The sequence below is a fragment of the Peromyscus eremicus genome, chromosome 16_21 (genome assembly GCF_949786415.1).
Source record: "Peromyscus eremicus chromosome 16_21, PerEre_H2_v1, whole genome shotgun sequence".
Taxonomy (NCBI): Eukaryota; Metazoa; Chordata; class Mammalia; order Rodentia; family Cricetidae; genus Peromyscus; species Peromyscus eremicus.
Window position 1 is genome coordinate 40,131,087 of NC_081432.1, and position 23,783 is coordinate 40,154,869.

Sequence of the window (23,783 nt, forward strand, 5' to 3'; positions counted from 1 at the left end):
AAGAGAAGAGCTGATATGTTTTATCCTTTGCCTTAATAGCTTGGATGTTAAATCACATTTCTAAGAAGGATTAGAGATGATGGAGTATTGTCGTCTATGAGGATTATTTTGGGTTTCTTGTAGCTGAGTTGATTGACTTAACCTTGAGTCATAACAAAGGTGACTGGGCATCCTTAAACAGGTTCTGGCATTTTCTTCAGTTGGTCAACTAGGGAAAGGTCAGGCTGTGACAGCTGTCAGCCTCATAGATGAAGGATCTCTGTGCTATTGCATGCACCCCAGAGCCAGATAACTGTATGTAAAACAATTGGATGTTTTTAAAACTTCCTAGGAAAATTCAATTGAAATACCAGTGGATCTAAAGCCAGGGTACTTTATTACAGTAGCCGAATGTCAGGGACAGTAGATAGGACAGTGTTCTGTGTGCCACAGACTAGATCTAATGCATCCTAGAAAGAGCTCGTGCTGTTCAGTAGCCTTTGTGTTCAAGGAAGTGAGAGTGTTTGGGAGAAGGCACGTAAGACTAGTAACCTCATTGCTTTTCGCAAAACAAGTACACATACAATTTTGGATGGTTTATTTTTGCTTAAAATGAGTTTCTTATCCTACACCTGGCACTTAGAATTTCTTATCCCTTATTTAGGATACCTTTTTATTTATTTACTTTTATTTTATTTTAGAAAATGTTTCATGTCACGTTTGCTGGTAACATTAAAAAGGAACATTTATTTTTTTTGTGTGTGTAAGCATGTATGTCGGTGCCCAGGCCACACCTACACACATCTGAAGGTCAGAGGACAACTTACTTGAAGGAGTTGGTTCTTTTCCTCCACTCTGTGGGTTGCTGGGATCAAACTCCGGTTGTCAGGTTTGGCGAGTGAAGCTTGATTTGTTATTTGTTACTGAAAATGTCATTTTTGAATTTTTTAGGAGCTTTTGGATGCTTTCCTCCAGGTTAACATTGCAACACTTGTTTAGTCTTTCCGTATATGGAATTTGATAATCTTCTTGTCATGTTCTTATCATTGTTTTATAGGTATTTGCAAGTTGGCTTTGACAGTCATGGGTTTCTGGCCATTCCTGATCCCTGTTGTATTGTCTACCTTATTAATTGGTGTATTTTAGGCGGTTCTGTTTCTTTTGGTATGTGCACTCATCATTGCGGTCAACTTCATTCCTTTTACTTAAAATATGGGATGCTATTTGCCTGGTATATACCATTCTTTTGTCGTCTCTCTATAAACCTATATTAATAACTTTCCTAGTAATTTCAATGTGGTACACACAGACTGGCAAGCTCTGTTCAAATAAATATGCCTTTTGACACAGTGTGTCTCCGTGAGTCACAAATCTAGTGATCACATTGAGGTAGAACATGCAGATGCAGAAGAGCACGGAGGAGAATGCATGTCTTCCTTTAAGAAGTTTTTTGAAAATTTATTTTATTTTATGTGAATGAATGGGTGTTTACCTGCATGTGTGTCTGTGCACACATGTGTGCAGTGCCTGCAGAGACCAGAAGAGGGCTGCAGATCCCCTGGAACTGGAATTATAGACAGTTCTTAACTATCATGTGGGTGCTGGGAATTGAACCCGGGTCCTCTGGAAGAGTAGTCAGTGCTTGTAACCACTGGGCCACTGAGATAGCCCTTTTAAAACTTTTAAAATTTAAATTTAATTAGAAACTGTTCATATAATATGTTTTTGTCATATTCCTTCCCCTTATTCCTACCCATCCAACTTCATGTTCTTCTTTCTCTTAATAGGAGAAAAAAGAAAGCTTACAAAAAAAAGCACACATATAACCTCAAAAAAAATCCCCACAAGGAGTCTGTTGTGTGTTGGCCAACTACTCCTGAGCATGCGGCCTGCCCTGGACTCGGTCACTCCATCGAAGAAAACTGATTTTCCCCCCTCCCAGCAGATACCAATTGCAAAATAGCTTCTTGGTTAAGGGGTGGGACTGTGTGCTCACTTCCCTTTGTCCTGTATGTGCCATTGTGTGCATGAGCCCTTGGATCTCAAAAGAGGCATCATATACATTGGAATTGGGGTTACAAATGATTGTGAGCTGCCATGTGGGCGCTGGGAACTGACCTAGAGCCTCAGCATTGATTCATCTCTCCAGTCCCCAGGGCTTCCTTTCTAGAAGCCAGCTTGACTAACACAACCCTTTTGTTCTCATAGTGGTCTGTAGCACTGAGTAATTATATAGACCAACCTTATTTTATGTGTACTAACTGGGCAGATACAATGTCGATAACTTGTATTTGGGGAATAGGGAGAATGTTTGCTAAACTTTCAACTAGTTGAGACCTATTTTTTATATGTATATAATAATGAAAAATCATGGCAGGTAGTCCTTTTAGTAATATTTTAGAATTCATAGAATTTGGGTTTCTTTGTAGAGTTACAGAATTAGATTCTCTTCATAAGGTAGCTTAAACCTAGAGACTGCCAAAATGTGGAACTTCAAGCTGAATTAATTACCCTTGAAGACTAAAATTAACATATGCAAACATTTTCAAACTAACTTGTGGAAGTCACTTATTTTAAAAGTTTTTATGTAGTTTTAAAATATAAAATTCCTTAGAGTTGCATTGTTGATAACTAGATCTACAGCTCTGCCCTTGGAAAATAAGACTAAATTAGCTGATTTCTCCCATATACAAAGTAACCTATATGTATATCTGTGCATAAAAGAATGAAATTAACCTTACTAAATATCATCTCTAGTGTTAAGTATTAATTAAAAATATTGTCGATATTGTTCATGTTTTCTGAAGCTATTCTGAAACAGATACTGAAGTATATGTTATATTTTCATTTCATAATCTTTGTAACCTTCCTCCTTTTCTCTAGGTGCCCTAAAAATACAAACCTTTTTGGTTGAAGTCACGTGTCATAATATAAGTGTGAAGTCTAGGTCAGATTGACTTATTCTAGAGCATTTGGGTGAGATTACAGACCAGGGTTGTGCTGTTGGGTATGATGGCACATGCCGGTCACCCCAGCATTGAGACAGAGGCAGGAAGAGGAGAAGAAGTCAAGACCAGCCAGGCTTACCGTGAGTTCTAGGGCAGATAACGCTACACAGTGAGACCTCAAAACAGCAAGAATTAGGGATGTGATTAGTGGCTTGTGAAAAGTGGGAAATAAAGGTTGTGTTCTCAGTGATCTTTTAGCCAATCTTGGTTACAGAGCACAAGGACGTAGTCATAGCAGCAGCTATCGGCTTACCCTGGTGCTGAGAATTTGTTGTTCTGCTCTGCTTACCCTCCGAAGGTGTGTGAGAGCAGGCAACTGTATCCCTGCTTTAGTATACCTCCACTGCTTCTTTATCTGCTGCTGGATGGAAATGTGCTTTTCAAGACTTCACGCCTTCCTCTTGCCATTGGTCCTCTGTGGCTTTGTTCTCTTGCTTATCTCTGTAAGTCCACTGTCCCCAGGCCCCTGTTTTGAGCAAGAGAATCCTGTGCTCTGTTGGAACTTAACCTTCCATATACTTCAGCTTCTTTGGGTGATCCATGGGTTGAGATCACTTTGTAAGTATTAGAAAAAGAACTGTGTCCAAGCTTGCATAGAGTCCTCATTTCCTAAAGAAGGATGCTAATGACTGAATAGAATCTGCACCCACTAGGAGATGTGAGGAGAGGAAGCTAATCCCTGACAGCTAATGTTTGTTGTGTCTGCTGAGTACCAGGCACTTGGCTAAATGCTTTAGGGCATATATGATTAATCCTACCAGCAGCTCTGTGAGGAGCCTGAAGATCAGAGAGGTGAGAACTGCCCCCTAGGCAGACTAGAGGATATATTGAGATATGTGATTATAAAACATGTTAGTAAATATGGATCAGATTTTTTTCTCACAGATTGTCCTTAACTAGCACCGAAAAGAGGTGACATTTAAAGTGACAGAGCTCATCAAAAAGGTTATGTAAACACAGGTGTGAGATTAGAGATTTACATTAATGTCAGAAATTAAAGCATTAACTGTAATTTTAACTAATAATTCTTGTCAGAATTAGAAACTATGTAAAATAAACCACAGGAACGTTTCCCAACCTTTGTGTCTATGTGTAACATTTGTTGGGGAACATACAATTCAGTTGTTCAGAATTTCACTTTGTGTGTGGTTATGGGTGTGCTTGTGTGGAAGCTGTAGATCAAAGTTGGATGCCTTTGTTTATTGCTTTCCACTTTATTTTTGAGACAAGGTTTCTCACTGAACCTGAATACATTGATTCATCTAGACTGACTGGCCAGCAAACCCCCAGGATCCTCTGTCTCTGCCTCCCTGGCCCAGGATAACAGACATGTGCTCCACATCCAGCTTTTTCTGTGGATGCTGGGGATCTGAACTTAGGTCTTTATGTTTGTGTGACAAACACTTTCTCCTCCTTTGCCTTTTTAAAAACATTTTTGGATGTGTTAGTTCATGATCAATGGTTTACTCATGTAATATTCAAAGATCATTGTAAACGAAAATCCAAGCAGTAAGCTTTGTGCTCCAGTTGGGAATAATTAAACTTAATTCGTGAGGCACAGAGCAATTAAGGACTTGGATAGATTTTCCTCTTAGTCATGAGAAAGAGGTATTAACAAGGGAGGTTTACTTATTGTTGCACACTGGGCTTTTTTAGAGTGGCCTGCTAGCTAGTCCAGGGGTTCTGGGTCATACAGAGTACTGTCTCCCCAGTAGATCATCCAGACAGCTTTATGGAATTTTTAGTGGGTATGATTGGCAGACACTTCAGGCATTTAGGAGACATGATGCTGGAGTGTCTGCAGTGCGCTAGATAGTTCTGTGTAACTGAATTTTCCCATGTCTTCCTTGATGTTTTATGTTTATGTGACCACCTTTTCCATTTATTTGTTTGTTTGTTTGTTTGTTTATTTATTTATTTATTTTGGTGTTTCAAGACAGGGTTTCTCTGTGTAACAGTCGTGGCTTTCCTGGAACTCGATTTGTAGACTAGGCTGGCCTTGAACTCACTGAGATCCACCTGCCTCTGCCTCCCAAGTGCTGGGATTAAAGGTGTGTGCCACCACTGCCCGGCCTTTTCCATTTATTGAATTGAGTATCAAGCATTGTTTTATAAATCAACATGAAATGCTCACCTCTGTATTTTGCTTTGGGATTGTAGCTAGCTTTGTAGTATATCTTAAGTGTTAATGCATTTAAAGAAGGGCAGCTTTGAGTCTGATAGAGCTGAGAAGTACCTAGGCCTTGCAGATCTCCAGTGACTCTCTTTTGTACTGTCTAATTGAATAACACTAGTGAAGCCATCATCCCAGATGTGTTGTTTTTATATCATAAGTTCTAGATGGGAGCTCTTCTACTTCTTGTGAAAAAGAATCTTAAACTCCCAGTATCATATCCTTAGAGTGCCCATAAGAAAACATGACTATGTTATATGAAGAGTCAAAAGCAGCATGACAGTAGTATACTTTCTTGTGCTCTCCTTCATAAGCAGGCGACAGCTCTTCATTGTGGTGAATGTATCATGTCTCAGAATCCCGGTGGGGCAGGTGAGCCAACTTCCTTGAGAGAAAGTATCAAGATTGGCTGTGTGTGTGTTCTCAAGTCCTTTGGAAGGACAGTCCTTCTGTCCTTCTGTTCTCCTTGGAGACATCTCAGTGCATATAACAAAGATGCCTGGGATTATGCCTTCCATAGAGTGAGGCTTCTGGTCTTGAGGTCACTTTTGTAAACTTTTTTTGGGTCATAGGGTCTCTTGTACTCCCCATGTAGCTGAGGATGACCTTCAATTTCTGCTCCTCCTGAGTGTTGGGATTATAGGCACACACCACTGTGGTGGAACAATCTTTGTATTATATATTACTTTCATTGGTTAATAAAGAGCTGACTGGCCTATGACTAGGCAGGAAGAGATTGGGTTGGAGAGCCAGACTAGGAGGATGCTGGGAAGAAGAAGAGCAGAGTCGGGGTGACGCTGTGAGATGCAGAGTGAGCAGGATGGGCAGTACGTACATGAGATACGCGAGCCTCGGGGTAGCATATAGATTAATAGAAATGGCTTAATTTAAGTTATAAGAGCTAGCTAAAAACAAGCCTAAGCTATCGGCTGAGCATTTATAATGAATATTAAGTCCTGTGTAGTTATTTGGGGACTGGCTGGCAGGATAGAAAAGCCCGCAAACACAACTCCATACTCAGTTTTACACACTGTTGGAGACTGACCCCTGAGCTTCATGAATGCTGGGCAAGCACTCTAGCAACTGAGCTAGATCCCCAGACTTTATATCCTTAAGATTGTCTGTTTATGGTTTTGACATAAAATAGCAGACTTGAAGTATACCAACTGTAAAAAGGATTTCAAAGTGGTTTTGGCCAGTGAAATGGGTCAGTGGGTAAAAGCATTTGCCACAAGTCTGATGTTGAGTTTGGGACTTACCTGGGGGAAGGAGAGAACTGCAGATGCACCATGATATGCATGCCACCCTGCAGCAGATAACCAGATAAATTTAATTTAAAAAAGATGATGTGTGATGGCTTCTTAGAAAGCTGTTTTTTATTTCCCTTTCAGATGGTGATGATGATGATGATGATGATGATGATGATGATAATGATAGTGAGCCCTGGAGGGTCTCCAATCATTATAAACCATTGAGGACTTTGTGTTTGGAATAGAGTGTCTCAAATTTGACTTGTCTTTAGGCAGGTTCTGAAGATGAACCCGAGGGAGGCCTACTGATGGTTTGGACTGAGGTGGATAGATTAAGGTTCTCTCTTGTTCCTCTGAAAAGGCTCACTGGTCTCTGAAGCTGGTTGCTTTCCCCCCTATTCCTCATTAACAATGCTGGCTTTTCTATTGTCTGTGTGCTCCTTTCTCCCATTTCCAGCTTGAACACAGTCACAGTTCCATATCTCATTTCAGAGTATAACATCTTTACCTCTCTAGAGGTCACCTAGAGGTCATATACTTTGTTTATGATTCACTTTTTAGTTTATGTGCATTGGTGTTTTGCCTGTATGTATATCTGTGTGAAGGTGTCAGATTCCCTGGATCTGGAGTTATAGACAGTTGTGAACTGCCATGTGGGTGCTGGGTATTAAACGTGGATCCCCTGGAAGAGCAGCCAGTGCTCTTAACCACGGAGCTCTCTCTCCAGCCCCACTTTGTTTATTTAATGTTATTTTAATACTACATTCTTTTTATGTGTCCCAATGTTAATCTTGGTTCTGGCATCCAGTCTTATGACAAGGAAATCTGTTATAAATTATGGAAAGGAATAGAAGATGAGGTTAGCTAGATAGAAGAAGGGCAAGGGGGCATTCATTGTTGACGTTTTTTGAGGAAGAGCATGACACAGATCTCTTTGATGCAGATAACCACAGCAGCCTAGGTTGAGACTTGCGAATGCAAAGGAATAGAATGCTGATGAGGCAGGTTGTTTCAGAAAGACATTATTAGTGTCTGTTAATGTAGGTAAGGAGGATTGTTTGTTGAGTGAAGAACTGAGCAAGTGAAGAACCAGGAGCTTGAATTAGTGCAGTAGCTGTGAGTCTGTGGAAGTAGCCTGAAGATTGCGTGGTTAATGGATATGAAGTGAGGCTGGTGCCAGATCTTAGTGTGGACGATAAGGGTAGTATGATGTTGGTGATGGTGGGGAATGTAAAACTAGGAGGTTGGGACAAGATAGTGTATTTGCTTGTGAAAATACCACTTGTGAACGCCAGTCGGCCAGTGGAGATGAGCGGTGGCAGTTCAGAATGCTAGGCTGGGGTTAGGAGGTCAAGGGTGAAGACTGTTGTGAGACTGTGGGAAGGAAGACTAAGGGAGCAGGTGGGAGAGGTCTGGGAAATTAATTCTGCAGACTTAGGCTCCTGACCAAGTTACCTAACTTTTTAGTGCCCCGTTTTCTTTTGCTGAAATATAGGATTATTGTAGAATTGAATGGAATCATCTACATGAATTACATGGTCCTTGGCAAGTACATGGTAATACTAATCTTATTTATTAAGCACTTGATTATGCATACAGAAACTGAATTGATTCTGAGACTTCTCACTCTAAAATGCCAGGTGTGGTGGACTAGCCTTTAATTATGGCACTCAGGAGGCAGAGAGAAGTAGATCCCTGAGTTCAAGGCCAGCTGGTCTATGTAATGAGTTTTAGGCCAGCCAAGGCTCTGTCTCAAAAACAAAAAATAAAATCAGACAAGGAATCTTATAAACAGTGATACTTTTATTCATTCAGTTAGACTTTTGGGTTTCTGAAGATTGGCCAGTTCTAATCTTGGTGCTAATTTGTTTGATAAATATGTGTTTTACTTTTGGATGTTTCTTACATAAAAGCTTCCTTTAAAATATTCTAATTAGCATATAGAATGGCTTTCATTGTGGCATTTTCTTGCATATGTTATTGTACCTTGGTCACGTTTAACCTCACCCTTCCCAGTCTCCCCTCCTTCCTTTTGGCCTCATCACCCGACTTTAGAGTCTCCTTTCTCCATTTATGTCACGCGAGTGCTTGTGAGTGTGTGTGTGTGTGTGTGTGTGTGTGTGTGTGTGTGGTTGAGATTAAATCTAGGTTGTGTATATTTGAGAAAACGTGCAGTATTTTGTCTTTCTTCCACTGACTACCTTCTGGCTTTTAAAACACGCCCCCCCCCCCCCCCCCCCCAACAGACTCAGTAGTTCACTTTCATTTTTTCTCTCTATTTCTTACTTATGAATTCCTTTACCTTTTGGGACTCAGAGGAACGGTTTTGGTTGAAATTAAATGTTCTTATTTGATGAGACTGAGAGTGGGGTAGATGAAAGGTGATGATACTAAAACTGAATATGTTTCTGACACATTTTTTCCCACCGAGAAGATGGACTTCATGGAATCCACGGAATTTGGTATGCCTTTCTTCCTTGGTTGCCAGGAACTACTGTGTTCCGGAAATGTCATGTGGGGGAGCCAAAGTACTGTTGGTACCAGTGGTCCATTCAGTAGAGAAGAGAAAATAATGAAAGGAAGTTCACGCTCTGCAGCGGTGTGTGTGTGTGTGTGTGTGTGTGTGTGTGTGTGTGTGTGTGTGTGTGCATGTGTGTGTTTCTTCCTTCTCCTTCCATAGGAAATGGTTAGAAGGTTATTAAGTAGTGAGTGAACGAAATGAACTGTTCAGCATATGTGTAACTTGAAGTTTAACTTCTTACACTTGCGTTTTGGTTGTCCTGTTGATGCTGTCTTAAGAGTTGGGAGATATCAGTGTTTTCAGATGAGTAGAGTAAGTGTCACGTTCCATCAGAGCCGCCGGTGCTCTGAGTCGGTCTGTGGATTCCCTGTCTCGTCGAGGCTCGAGGTGAATACTCAGCAGTCCTTAGAGTTTTTCTAGTCAGTGAACAGACTAATATTTGCCAAGTGTGTATAGCAGAGCATTGTAAATTGTATTCATTTGCCACTTGAGTAAGTGCCTAAAATAGTTTGGAAGTGTTTGGTTGGTCAGTGGACACCAGAGCATGGGCTGTGGATCTGAGTTCTTCAGGGGCGTATGTTGTAGACTGGAATTCGGGCTTAGAAAGTAGAGCATTCATATTTAGTCCTGTCTGCCCTGGTTTTCCTTTAGCTTGTATATTATTTAAAATAGGTTATATTTTCTTTTCTTTTTAGTATGTCCTCCAAAGGATTATATTTCTTTTATTCTTGCCATTTCTTTTTGATCAGGTACATGAGTGTGCACAGACACGGGTCTCCACAGTTGGGGCAGTGTTTTATAGACGATTAATGACATCATTATTTCAGTTTCTCATATGTTGCTGTCTGTCGTGTGGAAAATTTGTTTTTTAATTTTCTTGTTTCCGTATTCGGTTAAGAGGTTGGATTCTAGATTAGAAGTTCTATGTCAAAGAAGAGACCCCATCTTTATTAGAAATGGAGCTTAATATACATTAGAAATGAAATAGGCTTCCTCCACCACCCTTGAAGCTTTTCTGTTTTCACCTGGCTTTTGTTTCTCAAACTCGGTGCTGCTTACTTTCGTTAGTGAATAGGGATGTTTGGGCCAGGATATGATAAGAAATATGTGTTTCTTAGAAATCAGCATCATTCTGTGAGGAGAAGATACTCCTGGGAGAGAGCAGTCAGTCAGCTGCTTGTGTAGTGGGGTTTGGCTGCTTCCGGGCGCCCTGCTTTCTCCCTTGTGTAATGATGGGGTTGACAAGGGCTTACTGCAGGGGCCGCCTCCTGTGAGCTTTGACTCTGCAGCAGGCAGGTGTGCTACAGAAGCTCCGCGTCCTTCCCTCCCCTACCTTTCCTCCTTTCCTCCTCCCTGCCTTCCCTCCTTCCCTCCCCCTCCCTCCTCCTTGCCTTTCCTCCTCCCCTCCCCCCTGCTCTTCCTCATCCTCTCCCCCTTTCCCTCCCCCTCCCCTTCCTCCTCCAGTCTCCCCTACCCTTCCTCCCCCCACTTCCTCCCCTCCAGCCCCACCTTCTCCTCCTTCTTTAGGAATGCCAGTTGATTTTATTGTGGCAGAAGTTGACTCTGGAGAGTTGATAAAAAAAACTGAATCTGTTTTTCTTTAGTTTTCTATTAATTTGCCCAGATGGACAGAACTAGCCTAAATTTTACAAAATGCTAGATTTCAAGAAGTGAAGATTAATTTAAATTATATTTCTTTGTTTCTACTGTACATGCTATAAAATTAGATAATTAATACAGTTTAAAGGAGATAATTAATCAAGATTTAGAGGAATTCTAACTGATGAATTCTATTTCACCTTTTTAAAACTAAGGAGGATTTTCCTAAATTATGCAAAATGCTAATTAAGGGGCTTCATTTTTTAATCATCTCAGTTTGATTATAGACAGATGCTGATTATCTAAGTGGACCTTTCAGAGATGACTTTCATTATTTCAAATCAACTTGTCAAACCTATTAAGACATGAACTTAAGGAATAGTACATACCAGTAAGCTACCTGTGTACTGGTTATGAGTGTAAGGCATGGGGGTTATTACCTGTGTACTGGTTATGAGTGTAAGGCATGGGGGGGGTTATTACCTGTGTACTAGTTATGAGTGTAAGGCATGGGGGGGGTTATTACCTGTGTACTAGTTATGAGTGTAAGGCATGGCGGGGGTTATTACCTGTGTACTAGTTATGAGTGTAAGGCATGGGGGTTATTACCTGTGTACTGGTTATGAGTGTAAGGCATGGTGGGGGTTATTACCTGTGTACTGGTTATGAGTGTAAGGCATGGGGGGTTATTACCTGTGTACTGGTTATGAGTGTAAGGCATGGCGGGTTATTACCTGTGTACTGGTTATGAGTGTAAGGCATGGGGATTATTACCTGTGTACTAGTTATGAGTGTAAGGCATGGCGGGGGTTATTACCTGTGTACTGGTTATGAGTGTAAGGCATGGGGGGTTATTACCTGTGTACTGGTTATGAGTGTAAGGCATGGGGGGTTATTACCTGTGTACTAGTTATGAGTGTAAGGCATGGCGGGGGTTATTACCTGTGTACTGGTTATGAGTGTAAGGCATGGGGGGGGTTATTACCTGTGTACTAGTTATGAGTGTAAGGCATGGGGGGGTTATTACCTGTGTACTAGTTATGAGTGTAAGGCATGGCGGGGGTTATTACCTGTGTACTAGTTATGAGTGTAAGGCATGGGGGTTATTACCTGTGTACTGGTTATGAGTGTAAGGCATGGGGGTTATTACCTGTGTACTAGTTATGAGTGTAAGGCATGGGGGGTTATTACCTGTGTACTAGTTATGAGTGTAAGGCATGGGGGGTTATTACCTGTGTACTAGTTATGAGTGTAAGGCATGGGGGGGATTATTACCTGTGTACTGGTTATGAGTGTAAGGCATGGGGGGTTATTACCTGTGTACTGGTTATGAGTGTAAGGCATGGGGGTTATTACCTGTGTACTGGTTATGAGTGTAAGGCATGGGGGGTTATTACCTGTGTACTAGTTATGAGTGTAAGGCATGGCGGGGGTTATTACCTGTGTACTGGTTATGAGTGTAAGGCATGGGGGGTTATTACCTGTGTACTAGTTATGAGTGTAAGGCATGGCGGGGGTTATTACCTGTGTACTGGTTATGAGTGTAAGGCATGGGGGGTTATTACCTGTGTACTGGTTATGAGTGTAAGGCATGGGGATTATTACCTGTGTACTGGTTATGAGTGTAAGGCATGGGGATTATTACCTGTGTACTGGTTATGAGTGTAAGGCATGGGGGGTTATTACCTGTGTACTGGTTATGAGTGTAAGGCATGGGGGGTTATTACCTGTGTACTAGTTATGAGTGTAAGGCATGGCGGGGGTTATTACCTGTGTACTGGTTATGAGTGTAAGGCATGGGGGTTATTACCTGTGTACTAGTTATGAGTGTAAGGCATGGGGGGTTATTACCTGTGTACTAGTTATGAGTGTAAGGCATGGCGGGGGTTATTACCTGTGTACTGGTTATGAGTGTAAGGCATGGGGATTATTACCTGTGTACTGGTTATGAGTGTAAGGCATGGGGGGTTATTACCTGTGTACTGGTTATGAGTGTAAGGCATGGGGGGTTATTACCTGTGTACTAGTTATGAGTGTAAGGCATGGGGGGTTATTACCTGTGTACTAGTTATGAGTGTAAGGCATGGCGGGGGTTATTACCTGTGTACTGGTTATGAGTGTAAGGCATGGCAGGTTATTACCTGTGTACTGGTTATGAGTGTAAGGCATGGCGGGTTATTACCTGTGTACTGGTTATGAGTGTAAGGCATGGCGGGGGTTATTACCTGTGTACTGGTTATGAGTGTAAGGCATGGCAGGTTATTACCTGTGTACTGGTTATGAGTGTAAGGCATGGGGGGTTATTACCTGTGTACTGGTTATGAGTGTAAGGCATGGGGGGTTATTACCTGTGTACTGGTTATGAGTGTAAGGCATGGCGGGGGTTATTACCTGTGTACTGGTTATGAGTGTAAGGCATGGGGGGTTATTACCTGTGTACTAGTTATGAGTGTAAGGCATGGGGGTTATTACCTGTGTACTGGTTATGAGTGTAAGGCATGGTGGGGGTTATTACCTGTGTACTGGTTATGAGTGTAAGGCATGGGGGGTTATTACCTGTGTACTAGTTATGAGTGTAAGGCATGGGGGTTATTACCTGTGTACTAGTTATGAGTGTAAGGCATGGGGGGGATTATTACCTGTGTACTGGTTATGAGTGTAAGGCATGGTGGGGGTTATTACCTGTGTACTGGTTATGAGTGTAAGGCATGGGGGGTTATTACCTGTGTACTAGTTATGAGTGTAAGGCATGGGGGGTTATTACCTGTGTACTGGTTATGAGTGTAAGGCATGGTGGGTTATTACCTGTGTACTGGTTATGAGTGTAAGGCATGGGGGGTTATTACCTGTGTACTAGTTATGAGTGTAAGGCATGGCGGGGGTTATTACCTGTGTACTGGTTATGAGTGTAAGGCATGGCGGGGGTTATTACCTGTGTACTGGTTATGAGTGTAAGGCATGGGGGGTTATTACCTGTGTACTAGTTATGAGTGTAAGGCATGGGGGTTATTACCTGTGTACTGGTTATGAGTGTAAGGCATGGTGGGGGTTATTACCTGTGTACTAGTTATGAGTGTAAGGCATGGGGGTTATTACCTGTGTACTAGTTATGAGTGTAAGGCATGGGGATTATTACCTGTGTACTGGTTATGAGTGTAAGGCATGGTGGGGGTTATTACCTGTGTACTGGTTATGAGTGTAAGGCATGGGGGGTTATTACCTGTGTACTAGTTATGAGTGTAAGGCATGGGGGGTTATTACCTGTGTACTGGTTATGAGTGTAAGGCATGGTGGGTTATTACCTGTGTACTGGTTATGAGTGTAAGGCATGGGGGGTTATTACCTGTGTACTGGTTATGAGTGTAAGGCATGGGGGGTTATTACCTGTGTACTAGTTATGAGTGTAAGGCATGGCGGGGGTTATTACCTGTGTACTAGTTATGAGTGTAAGGCATGGGGGTTATTACCTGTGTACTGGTTATGAGTGTAAGGCATGGTGGGGGTTATTACCTGTGTACTGGTTATGAGTGTAAGGCATGGGGATTATTACCTGTGTACTAGTTATGAGTGTAAGGCATGGCGGGGGTTATTACCTGTGTACTGGTTATGAGTGTAAGGCATGGGGGGTTATTACCTGTGTACTGGTTATGAGTGTAAGGCATGGGGGGTTATTACCTGTGTACTAGTTATGAGTGTAAGGCATGGCGGGGGTTATTACCTGTGTACTGGTTATGAGTGTAAGGCATGGGGGGTTATTACCTGTGTACTGGTTATGAGTGTAAGGCATGGGGGGTTATTACCTGTGTACTAGTTATGAGTGTAAGGCATGGCGGGGGTTATTACCTGTGTACTGGTTATGAGTGTAAGGCATGGCAGGTTATTACCTGTGTACTGGTTATGAGTGTAAGGCATGGCGGGTTATTACCTGTGTACTAGTTATGAGTGTAAGGCATGGGGGGGTTATTACCTGTGTACTAGTTATGAGTGTAAGGCATGGCGGGGGTTATTACCTGTGTACTGGTTATGAGTGTAAGGCATGGCAGGTTATTACCTGTGTACTAGTTATGAGTGTAAGGCATGGGGATTATTACCTGTGTACTGGTTATGAGTGTAAGGCATGGGGGGTTATTACCTGTGTACTGGTTATGAGTGTAAGGCATGGGGGGGTTATTACCTGTGTACTGGTTATGAGTGTAAGGCATGGGGATTATTACCTGTGTACTAGTTATGAGTGTAAGGCATGGCGGGGGTTATTACCTGTGTACTGGTTATGAGTGTAAGGCATGGGGGGTTATTACCTGTGTACTGGTTATGAGTGTAAGGCATGGGGGGTTATTACCTGTGTACTAGTTATGAGTGTAAGGCATGGTGGGTTATTACCTGTGTACTGGTTATGAGTGTAAGGCATGGCGGGTTATTACCTGTGTACTAGTTATGAGTGTAAGGCATGGGGATTATTACCTGTGTACTAGTTATGAGTGTAAGGCATGGCGGGGGTTATTACCTGTGTACTGGTTATGAGTGTAAGGCATGGGGGGGTTATTACCTGTGTACTAGTTATGAGTGTAAGGCATGGCGGGGGTTATTACCTGTGTACTGGTTATGAGTGTAAGGCATAGCAAGGTTATTCGCAAGTCTTATGCACCAAAGACTTGGAGGGTAAAACACCATGAAGAATTTCACTAGTCTCAGGCCGGGGATGTAGAGTGCTCACCTAGCATGCACGAAGCCCGGGGTTTTATCACAAGCTCCTCATAAACTGGTGGGTGTTGTACCTGTGTCTGCAATCCTAGTGAGGATAGGGAGGTGGAGGTGGAAGGATCGGAAGGTCAAGGCCAGTCTGTGCTACAAAAGCAGTTTGAGGCCAGACTGGGTACATATAATACCTGTCAGAAACCAGAACGAAGAAAAGCATCAAATAGAGGAGTTGAACTCTTTCTTCCTCCCTTCCCTCCCTCCCTCTATCCTTCCCTTCTTCCTTCCTTCCTTCCTCCTTCCTTTCTTTCTTCCGAGCATATTGGATTTCATTAGATTTTCTTGTCTTTCCTTTGTTAGTATGTGGGACTCTGGTTTCCTTCCTGTTACAAGGCAGAGCAGCACAAAGAAGCAAACGTTATCTTATACATGCACATTGAAAGTGTGCATAGAAAAGGGGGAATGCACCACACATGTATTTCAGCCTGTCTTTACTGGTGGCCAAATCCTCTCTTCCAAAGCTAAGAGGTAACAGGAAACAGAGGTCAGAGGTCAGTGTGAGCCGGTGTCAGTCAGGGAAGCAGGACCGCGAGCCACACTCCAGGTTCTATATTCTTGGGGTTGGATGCCACTGCTGTGCTTATCAGCTGTTCTTCCTGATGTTTTCCTCTTCTATACGCTAGAGAATACAGAAACATCAGCTCTTCAGTTCAAAGGCCTAAATACAGTTTGCTTCTGACAGATCACTTTAGCTGGTGTAGTGGATTAAAGATGGCTGCACATTTTATTGAGCTATAACTGAGAGGTTGCGTACGTACATGGAATGTTGTGGCATAGAGACACACACATTGCACACATAGAAATACCATAAAAACATAAAGCCAGAAGCCATAATATATACACAAAGGACCTGTAAAGTTTTTAAAAAAGTGCCCTGACAACATTATGTGACAAAGAACTTCCAAAGGTGCATTGAGTTTTGTTGTGTTGGCCATCCACTGCTGGGCACGAGAGTCCTGACCTTAAGAGTAGTTTGTTCCTCCAGTGAGACTCCCTTGGGGAAAACAAAATTTTCTTTCGCAAGTGACTGTCAATTGGATATAGCTTCAGGGTTAAGAATGAGGGGCATGTGTTCACTTCTTGCAGCTCAGGGACCCCGCCTGGTGCATCCTGTGCAGGCCCTGTGCATGCTGCTGCAGTCTCTGTGAGTTCCTGTGTGCGCCAGCTCTGTTGTGTCTAGAAGGCCTTGATTCCTTGGTGTCCTCCATCCCTCCGGCTCTTACACTCTTTCTGCCTCCATTTCTGCAGAGTTCCCTGAACCCTGAGGGGGAGGGATTTGATGGAGGCATCCCTTTTAGGGCTGAATGTTCCAACATCTCTCATTCTGAGTATTGCTTGTCAGAGGGTCTCTGTATTTGTTCCCATCTGCTGCAGGAGAGATCTTCTCTGATGATGTCTGAACAAGGCATTGATCTATGAGTATAGCAGAATGTCATTAGGAGACATTTTATTGCTGTGTTCCTTTAGCAAACAGTATGATTTGGTTTTACTCTAGGTCCCTAGGCTACCTAATCTCAGGTTCTCGGCCATCCAAGTAGTGTCAACTGTGGGTTCCGTCTCATGGAGGGGCCTTAACTCAAACCAGATATTGGTTGGTTACTTCCATAAGCTTTTCATGACTGCTATAGCAACTGTAACTCTCTTTTTAAAGAGGCTGGGGATGCCATTAGGATGTGTAACTAGAATGGCCCAGACAGATGCTGGAGAGGTGGTACTCTGAATAGCATAAAGCAGGAGCTGATCTGGAGAGGTCAGGCCCACAGCTCTTGCTGAGCCTAGCCATTTAGCCGTTCCCATCAAGATGTGATGCATGTGAGTGGAACCATCGCGAGCCCCTTAGCTTTATTTGGTCACCAGCTCAGGACCAGCAGTGACTGTCTCATGCCATATAGAGTAGGTGGATTGCTAGATTCACCATGTTTTGAATACTTGGGATCTTCAACAAAAATGTGATCTTCAATAAGATGGCTGTTATTTTAACTATTAAATTTTGGGTTAGTTTGTTACGCAGTAATATATAATTGAAGTTGATAGCTAAGCTAGAACTTCAAGCTTCTTAATTTTGAGCTGAAAAGAAAACATTTCACCCTAGGTGTCCCCAAATAACTCTACCATGATTTGGAAAGGTACTATGAAATGTAAGGAAAGATTTGTAACTCAAGACTGTTGGTGTGGAAGTTGAAATTCCAATAGTGGCGTGAGTGGAGAAGATAACCTTTAGGGAAAGGGCCAGAAATGGGAAATTGCTGACAAATACTTTTGCCTTCTAGAAAACGGGTAGGAAAGGCTGCTTAGAAAGAATTAACTGAAGGGCTGGAGAGGTGGTTCAGTAGGAGCACTGGCTGTTCTTCTGGACGACTCAGGTTCAATTCCCAGCACCCACATGGCAGCTCACACCCCTCTGTTACTCCAGTTCCTGGGGATCTGATGCCCTCTTCTGGTCTCTGTAGGCACCAGGCACACATGTAGTGCCCAGACAGACATGCAGACGAAATACACATACACATAAAAAGTAAAATAAACAAACTAGCTGGGAAGTTGGTGGCTTTTTCATTTTGAAGAAGAGGTTTGAGAATCTTTTCGAGGTTGTCTTTACCTCCAAAGACAGCTTTTTCTGTTTAAGGATGCTGCAAAGTCAGGTACGAAGTATCAGGCTTGAATAATGAGGTTTATGTTTTTATGTGATATTCTTAGTCCCTGAGAGCTTTCTAAAATGTGAGATAGACAACATGCTTGTTTTATAGCATGGCTGTGGATAGTTCTTCTGCTTGCTAGCTACAGTTCTGTTAGGACATTAATATGTTGTGTATTATGTTCAGGGAATTATGCAGATGCTGGTGGGGCATTTGAAATAGGAAGAGAGATAAGTGAATGATGAAAGCAATTCTGAGTTCTAGATGCCACCCTGCACAGCCTACATTTTTGTGTGGCCTTTGCAGTGGTTGTGGATCTTCATCCTTCGAAAGATCTTTGGCATTTGCTGCTGCACCAGTTCTTGAGATGAGGACTTCGGTCATCAGGTAAGGAGTATTAAAGTTACATAGAAACTCTTTGGGAATAATTCTTTATTGAAAAACTGAAAGTGCAGCCAGGAGGTGGTGGCGCACACCTTTAGTCCCAGCACTCGGAGGCAGAGGCAGGCAGATCTCTGTGAGTTCGAGGCCAGCCTGGTCTACAGGGTGAGTTCCAGGATAGCCAGGACTACACAGAAAAAACCCTGTCTCAAAAACCAAAAAAAAAAAAAAAAAAAAAAAAAAGGAAAGGAAAAACTAAACGTGTGTGTATATACAAAAGCAAACTTATTTCCTATGTGCAGGGAAGCAGAGTAAGTGGCCCATTTACATTATCAGGCACTGTGACAGTTCTTGTGATACTTTGCTTAAGGACAGGAGAATCATGGGTAAATAGAGACACTTACACAGCTGTTTGAGTCTGCTGCTCAGATTTTGGATTCCTTAAGCTGCATCTCTTTTGGATTTTAATAATCTTTGTGGAGGTGCAAAACAAAATAATTGAGATGCAGCATTAAGGTTCTTTTTTAATTCTATTCCCTTGGGAGACTGAGGCAGGGGAGCTGCATGTTCAAGGCTAGCCTTGCCTATATAGTGAGTTCAATGCTAGCCTGGACTACACAGGAGGACCCTGTCTCAAAAACGTAAAAAGTTTTTCCTCCCTAAGGTCCTTTTTTTTCCTGCAAAACACAAGCAGTAATTCCCACTTTCTTTTTCCTTTGTCAGTCAAAACAACAGTAGCCTGGGAAGTGCAGAGAAGGATCAAGTGATGGGTACTGTTAGTAAGGATCAGTGTCATGATTATACCAGAGAGCAGCATAATTGATCGAGAATGCAGTAGTCTGGTACTTGTTCTTTCTTTTTGTGGGTGTTGGGACATGGCATGGCTCCATATTCGGTGGAGTAGGACAGGATTTAGAAAAAGAAAGTATCATCTTACAGTATAAATAAAATATTCTTGGGAACATTATAGGAATGTTAACTGATCTAGGGGATTCACGTTCGTATTATAAGCGACTTGAGTCTTATGTGTCCCTGATATAAAGAAAGGGTGGAGGACTGATGTGGGCAGTGTGATAGTTCTTCTGTCACCTTCTGTAATGAGAAGACTTGATCCCTGAAGCTTTATCCTCTCAGCGTGGCTTCACAGCCTCTTATATTTGAATCTGTGTTTTAAGTGTCAATAAAGCACTTGAGCGTTGAAGGAATGTGATTGGGGATGTAACTAGTTTAGGACAGGGAATTGCCAAGGGGAGGAGACTGTTGCTGGACCGTGAGGTTAATTGTGTGTGAGGCAGATCAGAGGGACCTACCTGGCCTTTTCTAAGGACATTTGCTCAGCATCAAGTACTGGTAGGTACTGTTAAGAATGCTGATTTCAGGCTGGAGAGATGGCTTAGCAGTTAGAGTTCATACTGCCCTTGTAGAGAAACCAAGTTCTGTTCCCAATTCCCATATTGGGTGGCTCAAAATGCTAGCTCACAACTGCCTTTAAGTCCAGTTCTGGGGGAGTCTAGGGGTGTACATCTGACCTCTGCGTTCACACACACACAGGCACATGTACCCACACACAGATGCAGACACACATAATTAAAAATAGTCAGATACATTTAGAAAAGAATGTTAATTTCATGGTAGCTCTTTATTGTTAACACCCTTAGATGTTTTAAATTGACAAGAGCTGTTGGATTGGGCTAGTTGGCTGTTTGGTGGCTGGCAGACCCTTCCCTTCTAGCTGGCTGCTCTGAGTGGAGAGTTCTTCAGCATTTTCTGTGACAGTCATCCTAGCTGTTTTGAACATGGAAGAGTGGCTTTGAGGAGCTTCATTCTCACCTCGAGGCCCATTGCAACCATGGCCAGTGCAGAAAGCTGTAGGTCCCGACTCAGGAAGCCTGCTCCAGTCATGACTGTTTCAGACCTGTTGCACCAGCTTTGGAAGACTCTGCTCTGGGAGACAAGCCTCAGTGAAGTCCAGATGACCTGACTCACTCAGGAAAGGAAGCAGCCTGCCAGTGACTCAGCACAGATCCTGTCACTGATGCAGTCCAGACTTGTGATTGGTGGGCACTGTTGGCATGTGTGGCTGTGGACGTGAGCACGAGCTTGCCACATGCTCCTGTTCTGCTTATATGTGCAGGCTATTTTGTATTAGTCTTACTGAGTGAGTCCAGGAGATTCACAGTTATGTTGCATGTTATAGAAAGTTTACATTGACATGTATATGTAGCCTGGGAGATTGAAAATACTATATTTAGGAAACAATAGGATAAAATAATTTGGTGCTAGAGTGTTTGATCTAGTCTGTGAGTTAAGAAAAAGAAAAGGTGTTCTGTGTGCTGGGTTAATCTGGAGTGTAGCATCTCACTGGCAGAAAGGAGGTAGAATTCTGGCAGATGGCATGTCATCCATCACCTTTAAGTGTTTGAGGTATTAAAGTGCTGAATTGGGTCAGCAGATAGGACACCATTGTCAGGACAGTAAAACTGGTTTCTAATGTTTCCAGTGTCAGTGTGCACATTTGGACATCTCTTAAACACTCTCTTCCCTTTGCCCAGGTACAAGACAAAGTTAGTGTTCTATCCATTTGAATTGGAATCCAGTGGAAATGTACATTTAATAATTCCCAACTTACTAAAATAAATTGACAGAGATTTGATTTATCAGAGTTGGTAAGAGAAAGCAATAGCAGACTCCTTAATTTTTTCTGGCCTTCTTTTCCTGTGATCTTTTATTTCATTTTCTATTTTCTTGAATCAATGTGGCCTTAGCAGTGGTCTTGGTTGACAGCATTTCCCACATTTCCTCCTCTGTTAGTGACGCGATACTCTCAGTGTCCTGATAACTGGTGCACTTGGTGACTTCAGACATCATCATGCTTTCCATTCGTCCGAGCTTGTCTGTAGCTTGTCCAAGAAACTTGAAAATGGCCAAGCTGCTCTGTGGTTTAAAGACGGAATCAAGGAGAGTGGAACAGTTTTCTACTGGGCTGCATTGTAAAAATGGGGGAAGAAAATTACTTTCTCTCCCTCTTTTTTTTTTTGGAAAACATTTGCCAGTTGGAGCCTCAAAGAAGATTGAGTTTGGAGGGTTTTTAATTGTGTACCAAAAGGTTATTTCAGAAGATAACATAAGGGAGTGTCATAAAGAAGAAAATGAGAAACTCAGTAACAGAGAACTGTGCAGAGAAACAGGCAACCTGCCAGTTGACTGAGAGCTTGGAATAGCTTGGAATTAAAGAAACAGTTACAGATTTCAAAGACTTTGATTCACTGAGTTTATTAGTAAATGTGTGAGAATCAGCTTCAAGTGATTTGTAAAGCATTAAACCTTTCATTAAAGTTTTCTCTTAAAATATTTACTTATTACAAGTTTAATGATTTAAGATCAGAGGATTTGTTAATGAACAATTTATATTAAACTATTGGAATATAAATGGGCTAAAATGAGTCATGATATTGCAGTTTAGTCTCTCAACTCCTGACATTGTGTTAAATAAAAATTTTCCAAACAGGATAAAGTGTGGGTGTGAGTGTGCAGGCAGGCGATCCAATAAAGAATGTAAATGGGTGCTTGAGAGTTGGCTCAGTGGTCAAGAGCGCTTGTTGCTCTTTCAGAAGACCCAGGATTGAGTCTCAGCACCCCTACATGGTACCTACAACCATCTGTAATTCCAGTTCCAGGGGATTCGATGCCCTCTTGTGGCCTGTGTAGGCACATACATAATTGCAGGCAAATAATATAAATAAATATCAAAAAGAGATGTAAGTGGTCTCTTACCCTTTCATCTACTGAGGAGCCGGGACAGTTATGTAAATAAGGCATTAGTAACTCAAAAATCATGTCTTTCCATCAAGGGAATTTATAGGGAAGTGCCAAGTGTTCTTCTTTGCACAGATGCCCAGGTGTTCTTAAGCTGTGTAGTTTGAAGGATATTTTTAGATGTTATTAGTGCACCTTGTTTGTTTTAATCTGGAGCGGGGGTTGGATGAGAATGCCTTTTTACTCAAACCATGGAAACAGATGGTACTCTTTATTGGAAGGTGTCTTACGTAGAGAGTGCTGTGTTGGCAGATGCTTTCGGTTAGCACATTAAAGTCTGCCATCCTGCTCTCTGTGTCATTCATGTGTGCCATTGGCAAGTGGTCTGTCTTTGATAAGAGCCACTCTGTTCTTTGTTTTAATGTCTGTGACTATTTTGCCTGTGTGTCTGTACCACCTGAGTGCCTGTGGAAGCCAGAAGAGACTTCTGGAATTGGAGTTATAGATAGTTGTGAGCTGCCATGTGGCTCTCTCCAGCCCTACTGTGCTCTTTAAAACTCCCCTGAAGCCCCTTACAAGATTTGGTAGGTTCACTTCCGTTTGATTTAAGTAGCCTCAGCCTGAGTAGAATTCGTTCTAATTATTCTGCTTAGGTTTCGCTAGGCTTCTTAGTTATATAGATGGTGTCTTGTATAGAGCTTGGAAAATTCTCTGCCGTCATTACATTGAACTCCCTATTCTTTTGGCTGTCTGGGCTGCCAATGAGATGTTTTGTAGATCATCTTATTTTTTATATTTCTTCTTGCTAGCAGTGGTTATCTGCTGAGTTACAGATAGTTTCTTGTGAACCATTATCATCCAGTTTGATGGTTCCCTAGTCTGTTTTTTTGTTTATCCTACTCTCAGTGAGATTTTAATTTTGAATATTGTGGTTCATAGAAGTTTTTTTTGAGGGGGGTTCTGGAGATTGGACCTAAGATCTCTGTACATACTAGGTACACACTCCACTACTGAGCTATACCCTGACACATTTTTGGGCTAATTTTTATTTTTATTTTTTATTTATTATCCAGAGTGTGTTTATTGGGATTGTTTCTTACACACCCTGAATCAGGTGCTTTCGTTGTTTGTGCTTGTGAGTTTTTGCCAACTTGACTCCTATCTAGACATGCCTGTATCTGGGAAGAGGAACCTCGTTGGAGGAAAGGTCTCCATCAGATTGTCTGTAGGCACAGCTATGGGAGATTGTGATTGGTGGGAGAGCCTGTCCCACAGAGCGGTGCCACCCCTGGGCAGATGGTCCTGGGCTGGGCAAGCTGAACCAGCCATGGAAAAGCAAGGTGGTAAGCAACCTCCTCCTTGCTCCCTGCTTCAGTCTCTGTTGTCTCCTGCCTTGAGCTCCTGCCCTGGTGCCCCTTGATAATGGGCTTCAAGCCACAAACCAAATAAACCCTCTGCTCCCCAAGTTGCTTTTGTCAGAATGTTTTAGCAGAGCAGCAGAAGGCAAACTAGAAAAGCTCCTGGGCTCCAGAGATTGCTTTCAGCTCACTCACTCACCGGAACCCCGGCCCACTTCACTCGCCTGGCTCCCCGTTCTGCCTCTTCCCTGCGTGCCTGCTGTCACCGTGCGGTGCCTTATACTTTTCTACTTTCACCTTTTTGTCAATTTTCAGGGTGCATCTTCTCTCCTCTGAGACAGGGTTGGCTTCTGAGAGTATTCCGAGCCAG

The 23,783-nt window shown here is 42.4% G+C and overlaps 1 protein-coding gene across 3 annotated transcripts in view; it reads left to right on the top strand.

The window, feature by feature from the left end:
* Positions 1 to 23,783, top strand: part of Prim2 (DNA primase subunit 2) — a 233,317-nt gene that overhangs the window by 10,279 nt on the left and 199,255 nt on the right. Inside the window, exon 1 of one of the 3 annotated variants that reach the window (XM_059281730.1) lies at positions 7,762 to 7,966. The exons of the other annotated variants lie outside the window; for them this stretch is intronic. Within the exon in view, the coding sequence (XP_059137713.1) occupies positions 7,937 to 7,966 (30 nt within the window). The 5' untranslated portion in view covers positions 7,762 to 7,936. Of the gene's footprint in view, positions 1 to 7,761; positions 7,967 to 23,783 lie in introns of those variants that run through there. 3 annotated transcript variants of the gene reach the window in all.